The sequence below is a fragment of the Nannospalax galili genome, unplaced genomic scaffold, assembly GCF_000622305.1.
Source record: "Nannospalax galili isolate Female #2095 unplaced genomic scaffold, S.galili_v1.0 scaffold205, whole genome shotgun sequence".
NCBI lineage: Eukaryota > Metazoa > Chordata > Mammalia > Rodentia > Spalacidae > Nannospalax > Nannospalax galili.
Genome location: NW_008353921.1, coordinates 2,342,228 through 2,351,561, shown reverse-complemented (window position 1 = coordinate 2,351,561; position 9,334 = coordinate 2,342,228). Strand labels below are relative to the sequence as shown.

The window sequence follows — 9,334 nt, the reverse complement described above, 5'->3', positions numbered from 1 at the left end:
AAATCCCTGGAGCAGATCCTGCTGAAATACTTTAAAAAAAATCTAAATGAGTTTAATCTTTACAAAAGTTATTTTAGCTCAAAAGCTATAAAATCAAAGTTATCAATTCTACAAAGAAGGGAGAGGGCTTCATACCACCATTTTAGAACCTCATCTTTTTCATTAAATTTGGCCACAAATCAAATTCCTGTGTTTCCATTTTCAGGAAATCCTCTTGAAGAGGCCAGGTACAAACATGGAAGAGTAACTGCCTAAGCAAGTAGGAAAGTGTTCCGTAATAGTGTGCAAAGAACGTAGAGTTCTGGGTTAATCTCTGGAACTTGATCTAGACCTCGAACGAGATCTAGAACGGGACCTTGAAGCTCTTTTTGGCGGAGGGGACACTGACCGAGCCTTTGAGGGTGGAACAGGTAGAGGTGAATGGCTCCTTGATCTGGATTTTGACTTTATATCACCTTTGCCATTTTCTTTGGGGGACCGAGAATGAGACCTGCTTCGGGATTTCTCATACTCATCCTTGGATCTGCTTCTTGAGTGAGAATGAGAGCCCCGATCAGACTTAGGCTTAGATTTGCTCTTTGATCTGGATTTCCTGCCTTTTGATCGGGATCGGGATCGACCTTTGCTCCGTGACCTGGATCTGGACAAGAAAAGCCAGATTTCTCTCAGTATCGTCAGAACACAAATGCACTCTGTGAACAAGAGTAACTGAGAATGCCCCAACACATTATTTACCGGGAGCGACTTTTCGAGACACTTCGCGATCTACTGCGGCTGCTTCTGCGACTCCTACTTCGTGACCTTCTTCTAGACCGTGACCTGTATGAAAGAAGCAGTCAACTTTCAACTCAACAGGAATGTGTGTTCTGTTCAGCAAAAAGCCAGATGATATTTGGTAAGTACAACTAAGAAATGCCGTAAGTTCAATTAGGCAACACCTGAAAGTCCCTCAAGCACATCCCAAGTCCTCCATGTTACCTAGATCTGCTTCCAGAATAAGAGCGTCTATGGCTTGTTCGCGGCTTATCTTCAATAAGTCTAATATTTCTGCCATTTATTTCTGTGCCATCCAGCTTATCCAAAGCACGCTTCATGTCTGAGTAGGAGCGGAATTCAATCACACCCTCGTTTGTGCGCTCTTTGTGAGCATCTGCATATGTCACTTCACCTGCTTGCCGCATGAAATCCTAAAACGGTGAGATTCATGAGTCCCAGAAATCAAAAGAAAAAAGCCTAACAAATGGCCCACTGTGCCACTGTAGTCTCACATCACAGATACAAACCTTTAAGTCTTGCCAACTGCAACGACTAGAAAGATTTTCTACAATAAGCCTGTATTCTGTACGAACAGGTGGTCCATATTTGTCTCTGCCAGAGGTTCTCCGACTGCTGTATCCACCTCCACCACCTTTATCACATGGAGGGAACAATTAGATGCTTTGCAATGATAGGGATACATGATTTTGAAAGTTAGTACAAACATATCAACTTTTATTTACTGGAGTAGGACTTTGCTATTACACTGCTAAACCTCTGATACATTTGTGATTTGCCACAGATTAAATTAAGGGCAAGTCAATTAGACTAAAGCCAACTAAACCTCTCCTACAATCTGTTAGAGAGTGACTGCTCCTTTATTCAATTTACCTCGCTAAGTTTTATTTTACAGAACATTGTAAAATATAAAACTTAACTGATTACATGCATTTCTACATTTTACAAAAATGGTTACTAGTTACACTAAGTACTTACATCACAGTGTGAGGTTTTTGGTGGTGGTTTGGCCACAAAACACGCAAGGTAACAGTCACCTAGTTCAGATTAACCAGTTTTGTCTAACCCTTGGAATCCTCACCATCACCCTGCGTCTAATGGCAAAAGGCTGCTGTCGTCATGGCTTCCGGTAAGGTCAGCCAAAGGGTCATAGGGCAAGGGTCACACAATGTATGGAAAAGCCAAGGCCAATCAGGAAAGGCAGTCATCTTAGCCTCAGTGGACACAGCCTCAGCCCCATTGGTCACTTTCAAATTGAAACATCAAGGACTTGTTAAAAAGTTTGAATTCAACATGCAACAATTTCAACATTAAACATTTCACATAGCCAAAATCCCCCCAACCCCCTCCCAGTTAACATGCCCCAACTAGTTCCAATACAGCATAAAGCTTATTTAGATTTACTTTGTGGTACAAGACCACATTAACTTTAAAATGGCATGTTCTTTGGCCCTCGCCAACTTTCCTGCCTCCTGATGCTTCAAGCTCCTCCCCTTTCCCCCGCCCCCTGCCCCACCTCCTCCCGGCCTGCCCCCTAAGCTTCCTCTTCTCTAGCTAAGGCACTGACAGTTAAGCAAAGGGGATACAGATAAAGCCATCCCTTGCTTTCCACGGGGTCAGAACCCATGACAGTGCCGACGAAGGCCAGCAGAAGCCACCCCTTCCCAAGTCAGCCAAACCCCTAGACCCAGTCCCCGCGCTCCGGTGTCCCACGGCTGCCCGGGCATGCGTGGAGGCAGAGGGGCCCGGGAACACCCGGGTGCAACGACCGCCCCCCTCCCCCCGGCCTCCGCGCCGGCCCGGGCTGGGGAGGCCCCACCCCGCCCACCCTAGTCCTGCACCCGCCTGCCAGGTCCCCAGGACGCGGAGCGCGCGGGGGTGGGACTCACTGCGGCTTCCGTAGCTGTAGCCGTCGCGGTCGCGGCGCGGGCCCCGGGCGTGCTCCACGATCACGCGCTCACCGCAGAGCTCCTTGCCATTCAGCTCGTAAACGGCGTCGTCGGCGTCGCGGGAGTCCTCGAACTCCACGAAGCCATACCTGGGGAGGGCGGAGCGCGGGCCGCGCACCGGCGGGCGTGTTGTTATTCGGCGGCGCGCGCGCAACCGCGACTCCCCCCGGCGCGCTCTCGCGGCACCGCGCCGCCGCCATCTTGGACGCCCTGCCACGCGGCGCCGCGGCCTTATCTAAGCGTTGTTGCTCGCGTGGCCCCCGCTGCTTTTAGGTGCGGGGCGCGGCCGCCGAGGCTCGACTCACCCATTTTTGAGGTCTACTTCGAGGAGGCGGCCGTAGCCGCTGAAAAAGCGCTGGATGTCCTTCTCCCGGACGTTGTAGCTCAGGCGTCCGATGTAGACGCGCGGCATGTCCGTGGCGGGCGTGGGCGCGGAGGCTGCTGGGGCCGCGGTGCGGGGCAGGCCGCGGTGCGGGTGCGGGGACGACGAAGGCCCAACACGCGCCTCACACCGCAGCGGCGGCCGAGTACAGCCACACAATGGTGCGCGCGCGCTCCCGCCCTACGCTATATGCGTCCGGGGGCGGGGCGTCGCGCGTGACGTCGGCGCGCAGCACGTTCCCTCCCGCTCCGTCGTAGTCTCCCGCGTGGCTGGCGGCTGCTGTCCCGCGCGCGTGTCGGGCTCGGTGCAGCGCGACCTTGCTTCCGGAATGTTCCACGGCCCCCCCCTCACCCTTCCCTGAGAACAGCCGTGGCCTCGTCCTCTGACTGGTGCCTTTTAATACATAGTACCCTGCGGGGTCGGTACCACAGCAGGCGGAGGAGGATCTCCGCTTCTCACTGGTTTTTAGGGCTGTCAGTCTAGGCCATCGTAGTTGCTGATTGGTCGGTTAAAAGGCTGTGTGTTCCCTCCGTCTGTGGTTCGCGTTGGGTTCGGTGGGGAATGTGCTCTGGAAAACAGATGGATCCCTGGTTTCTCAGAATCCGAGGACCGTAACGGCGTGGCGACCCGATAGGGATCCCCGCTCAGGGCCCCCCACTCGGTGTCATCCTTCAGCCCTGCACTGGGCGCTGACAGCGCTCCATTGGAGCGTGTCAGGACGCTAGGCGCTCTCTGCGGCTGCTCACAAAGACAGCGCGGCCCAGGCTTCAGGCCCCACTGGCAGGTGTCCTGGAAGGTTGAGTCAGACCTGGCAGTCCTCCCAAAGACACCAGGCCCGTTGTACCAGATACTGTCTTTTCTCCGGTTGCTTGGCGGTTATCTAATTTCTGTAGCAGAAACACACAGCTGTGAATTTATACAGGCGACACCTGACGCTGCAGTACTAGGTTTAAAAGAAAACAAAAAAAGTAGCCGAGTGTGATGGTGCAAACCCTTAACCCCAAGCAAGCAGGAGGCAGAGGCAGGCGGCTACAGCTAACAAAACCTAAAACTATGCCAGTAACAGAAAACAATCTGAACTAGCTCTGAAATGATTGTGCAACACGCAGCTTACGTCTATGTCAGTGGGCAGGGTGCAGGGTCTCACACTGCAGCCTAGGCTAGCCTGCAACTCATAGCAGTCCCGCCTCAGCTTCTTGAAGTGCTGGGGTTATAAGCTACCATCCCTGCCTCGCTTGCCTTTTCTGTCTGTCTCTGCTCCGTCCCGCCCCTCCCCTCCCCGCCTCTACCTATTTTATCTACTTTTGGTGATGCTGGAGAACAAACGCAGGATCTTCCCCTTTGACAGGCTGGTGCGTTGCAACCTAGCTAGGATCTCAGTTCACTCTATGTCTTATTTTTATTTTAAAGTTAGTATTTAATGTTTGGGGGGCACACATATGCCATGGCTTCTGTGTGGAAGTCAGAGAACAACTTGTGGGAGTTGGTTCTCTCCACCATGTGGGTTCAGGGGATGGGACTCATCTCCTCAGGTGTGGTGGGTGCAGCGCCATCTTGCCCCCCCCCCCCCCGCTTTTTTTTCCCCCCCCCCCCAGCTTATTTCTTCAGATACCAACAGTTTTGGTAGGTATGGAAGAGAAAGCTCACTGCTCATTCTGTAAATTCAGGAATCTGCAGCAGGAGAGGGAGAGTTGCTTCCATCTAATCCAAAAAGTGTTAATAACATCAAATTCATAATTACCAAGATTGTAGAAGACAGTCTGAAGTGTAAAATGATGATAGTTTTCAACCTAGTGCAAATCCTTACATATGTTAGTTGGAAACCAAAGGGATTTTCCAGCCATCATGTGATTCAAAGTGGGTGTAAATGGATTTTGAATGATTCTTTTATCTTAGGTCTGCACAATCTAGCACCCAGCAGCTGTCACCATGAATGGGTTTTGAGAGAATATAGGAGTTGTAATGCTTAATTTTAGGTGTTAGCCTGACTGGATTAAGGAATCCCTTAATGGTGCTTAAGTATTATTTCTGGGTAGGTCTGTGAGGGTGTTTTGGGGAGCCATTGGTATTTGAATCAGTATACCAAGTAAGGAAGATATGCCTTCATTCAGTGTGGGCAGGCCCCCATTCAGGTGGCTGAAAGCCTGGACAGAACAAAAAGGCAGAGGAAAAGGGGGTTTACACCCTCTCCTGGAGCATCTTCCCCTGCCCTGGGATAGCAAGTCTCTGTGGAGCTAGGAGTTTATAATAGTTGTCCCCTGGGTTCTGAGATCATTGACCCCAGACTGAGAGTTACACCATCCACTTCTTCAGTTTTAAGGTCTTCAGCCTTGGATTTAAAGCCAGGGGTGGTGGCACATATCACCCAGCACTTGGGAGCTGAGATAGGAGGATTGCTATGAGCTTCAGATCAGCCTTGTTTATGGATCAGCTGCACAAACATGAGGACCTGAGCTTGATCCCCAGAACCCATGTAAACATGCCAGGCATGGTGGTGTGTCCTTGTAATCCCAGAGACAGGCAGCGGCAGAGATAGGCAGGTCCCTGGAGCTTGCTAGACAATCAGACTAGTCTACTTGGCAAGCTCAGGGCCAATGAGAGACCCTGTCTCAAAAAACAAGGTTTTTAGCAGCTGAGGATGGAGCACAATTGGTAGATTGCCTTGGCCTTGCTGGCATTTGTGACAGATACAGCCTCCGAGTTCCTCATGTTCCTCACTGGGAGCTGTGCTGTGTTCTGTGGGATGCTCAGCAGCCTCCCTGACCTCTCACCATGCAGTGCTGTTAGCTTCCTCCCATCTCCAGACTGACAATTTAAAAGTCTCAAGTCTTCAGATATTGACAGATGCCTCTGAGGGACAGAATTGCCCCTTCTGACTTTGAGAAGATGTGTGGACCTGCCTCTCTTGCATTTCTGTGGTTAAGGATTAACTGGAACTTTCAACCAGATATTACTGGATGATGAGGTTGCTCTGCTTAGGAACAGGATGTGCTGAGCTACTTAACTATTTGGTGTTATCTGAGTGATATGCTGAGGACATTTAATGTGTGACCATAACAATTGTTTGCCCTACTGAATATGCAAATCTGGGCCTATAGCATCTAAGCACATATTTGGTTAAATGCTTGTAGTATGAACTTGTGTGTGGATAAAAATCTGTTAGTGCTGAGTGCAAAGTGCAGTAGATTAGACAGATACAGCTGTGAGTTTGTTGTAAGTGGATGAAAACTCTAAAGAAACAGAAAAATAGGATTAAATGGAGAGCAGACAACTGAGCATCATGCTCTGGGGACCAGATTATCTGTATATGTATGTATCTATCATCTATCAATCAATCTTTCTATCTGTCTGTCTATCATCTATCTATAGCTATAGTGTGTGTGTGTGTGTGTGTGTGTGTGTGTGTGTGTGTGTTTTGCTGGGGATTGAACCCAGGCCCTTGTGCATGCTAGACAAGTGCTCTCTCACTGAGCTACGTACATCCCCAATTGTCCATTCCCGTATACAATTCTATTTTTTGAGACAGGGTCTCCCTGTAGCCCCAGCTGTCCTGGAGCTCACTATGTAGACCAGGCTGGCCTCAAACTCACAGAGATCTGCTTGCCTCTGCCTCCCAAGTGCTGGGATTAAAGACATGCGCCAACATGCTTGGCTCTCCTGTATACAATTCTTATGGCTGATGTAACAAGTACCAGCACTTTAGTGGCTTTAAAGCATCACACATTTATTATCTTCAGTTATGGAGGTCAGAAGTCTGCGCTGGTTCACTGGGCTACAACATAGGTGACAACAAGGCTGATTCCTTCTGGAGGCTCCAGCAGAGAGTCCATTCCTTTGCATTCTCAGTGTCTAGAGGCTATTTGTATTCTTTGGCTAGTGGCCTCTTTCTTCACTTTCAAAAATGGTGAGATCTGTTATGCTAATCACTCTGATCCTGATCAGCTTCCATTGCTACATGTCCCTCCCTGGCCCCAACACTCTTCCTATCTCTACTGGACCCTGATGGTGACATTGGGCTCACCTGCATAATCCAAGAAAAACTCTCCATTGCAAGATGCTTAAGCTAGAGGCCTCTGCAGAGGGGAGCATCACTTTGCTTATCATATGAACTCTGAAATTGAGCTAAATCCAGGAAAAGTAGCTAAGAAGGAATAGCCGAAGAGGCAGAAAACCAGACAGACAGACAGACAGACAGGCACGTATGGACATGCACACACACGCACACAACAACAAACCCAATGATAATGAGTGTCAAGGGTTCAAGGAGTTAGAAATCACTTGACAAGTAGTAAGTTCCTAAGCCTTTGACCTAGCAACCTTACTCCTAGATATGTGACAAACTAGAGGACCAGTGTTCAAACTATAGTCCAAGGAGGCTGATTCCAGGACTGGAGTACTCTTCAACCATTAAAGAGAGTACAATTCATGCATTCATTTTGCAGATAGTTCAGCACTGGGGGTACAGCTGTGTATGTGTCCCAGCAAACTAGGGTCTTAGCCCAAACTGGCTTTCCACTTTTTTTTTTTTTTTTTTTTTTTTTTTTTTTTTTGGTCTTTTTGAGACAGGGTCTCCCTGTAGCCCCAGCTGTCCTGGAACTCACTATGTAGACCAGGCTGGCCTCAAACTCACAGAGCTCCACCTGCCTCTGCCTAAAGGCATGCACCACCACACCCACTTGTTTTGTAAATAAAGTTTTATTGAAATGCAGCGACATCCATTCATTTTCACACTGTCTATAGTTTTTTTCAAGTTGCAACAGTATGAAGTAGTTATTTTGTTGAGTAGTTGCTACCAAGGCTGTCTGGCATACATATCTGTATGCATGTGACTGAGGAGGCCAGAAGAGGGCATCCGATTCCCTGGAGCTGGAGTTATAGGTGGTTTTGAGCTGCCAGATACGGGTGCTGGGAATTGAACCTAAGTCTTCTGAAAGAGCAGGAAGCACTCTTAACCACGGAGACATCTCCCCTGGGCCTTGTACCTCTTAGGCAAGTGTACTGCATTGAGCTACTCCAACATGAAGACTGTTACATACAGCATTGGCGAGGCAGCTTTTCACAGGGAAGTTTGCCTACCACACCTATGCTACTATCTTGTAGAGATGCCTGTGTTGTATAACAAAACACTTTTAACATATACACGAGGCCAGTTTTGGAAACCACCTCAAACCCTGAAAACTCTCAACTCCAACCTTGTTTTATGACTATGCTTGTATTAGACTGGGTTTGAGGTTGCTTTTGTTTCTCTCTCTCTCTCTCTCTCTCTCTCTCCCCCTCCCTCCCTCCCTCCCTCTCCCTCTTTATCTCCCCCCTCTTTCCCTCCCTCCCTTCCAGTGCTGGGCATGGAACACCCCAGGGCTTTGCTCATACTAGATAAGCACTCTATCACTGAGCTTAAACCCCAGCCCTTGGCTGCTTTTTTAACGCAGCTGGGGAAGGTCCAATATACAGCCATGCCCCATCAACTCTCATGGCCTTTCCTCACCCCACTTTCACAAGCTTCCCTCTTGAATGGGCCAACCATACACCCACCTCAGCTCCCTTTCACTGTTTCTGGAGCTTTCTTTTCCTATGGTTTGCTTCCTGGCTTCCTTCTGCTTTCTGTTCAAAGTTACTGAAGGAATATCTTCTAACCGTGCACCCGCCCCTGCACTCTGTATCATCTTCTGCTGTTTGATTTTCCTTTGCAGAGCTTTTCATCCCTTGTTACATATTTATTTCCATCAGCTTCGCCAGAGCAAGGCTGTGTGTAGTCCTGTTTTTTTCTCCTTCTCTGTGCCCAGCACGTAGAAGAGCGCCAGATGTACCCTGTGGGGGATCAGCAAGAATAGTGCCATTCTGGAATTGTTCTGAGCACAGGACATGGGAATATGCAGTACGTAGTCATGTGCCCGTGGGTTCATGGGGATATGCAGGTGGGATCTTCCACCTTCTGTTCATCACCTCCTGTTAGTGCAGCTCAGACATACCACCCCTGAGGGACCAGGGGCTTCCAGGAATGCCCTCCCTCGTCCCACCTCCCCTCCACCAAACTCATCTGAACTTCCTTACTGGCATAGTGAGGAAGCCACAGTGCTTTTGCTTTTAGGCATTGTTCCTGGGAGTGTGAATTGTTACAGTTGCTTTGGGAAAGTACAGCTAACATCTACTATAGCTAAAAGCTAGAAGTGGCTCTCCTATGACCTAGCAATTCTATATCCCACAGAAATGTGGTTTTTTTTTGTTTTTT

The 9,334-nt window shown here is 49.1% G+C and overlaps 1 protein-coding gene across 1 annotated transcript in view; it reads right to left on the bottom strand.

Annotated features, from left to right (window-relative positions):
* The window catches only part of Srsf6 (serine and arginine rich splicing factor 6), a 3,848-nt gene extending 543 nt beyond the window's left edge, over positions 1 to 3,305 (bottom strand). Inside the window, exons 1-6 of the mRNA XM_008850986.2 lie at positions 3,029 to 3,305; positions 2,664 to 2,812; positions 1,284 to 1,408; positions 979 to 1,187; positions 736 to 819; positions 1 to 640 (exon numbers count right to left, since the gene is read on the bottom strand). The exon at positions 1 to 640 is cut by the window's left edge and continues 543 nt beyond it. Of these exons, the coding sequence (XP_008849208.1) occupies positions 307 to 640; positions 736 to 819; positions 979 to 1,187; positions 1,284 to 1,408; positions 2,664 to 2,812; positions 3,029 to 3,135 (1,008 nt within the window). The 5' untranslated portion in view covers positions 3,136 to 3,305 and the 3' untranslated portion in view covers positions 1 to 306. The remainder of the gene's footprint in view (positions 641 to 735; positions 820 to 978; positions 1,188 to 1,283; positions 1,409 to 2,663; positions 2,813 to 3,028) is intronic.
* Positions 3,306 to 9,334: the final 6,029 nt, after the last annotated feature.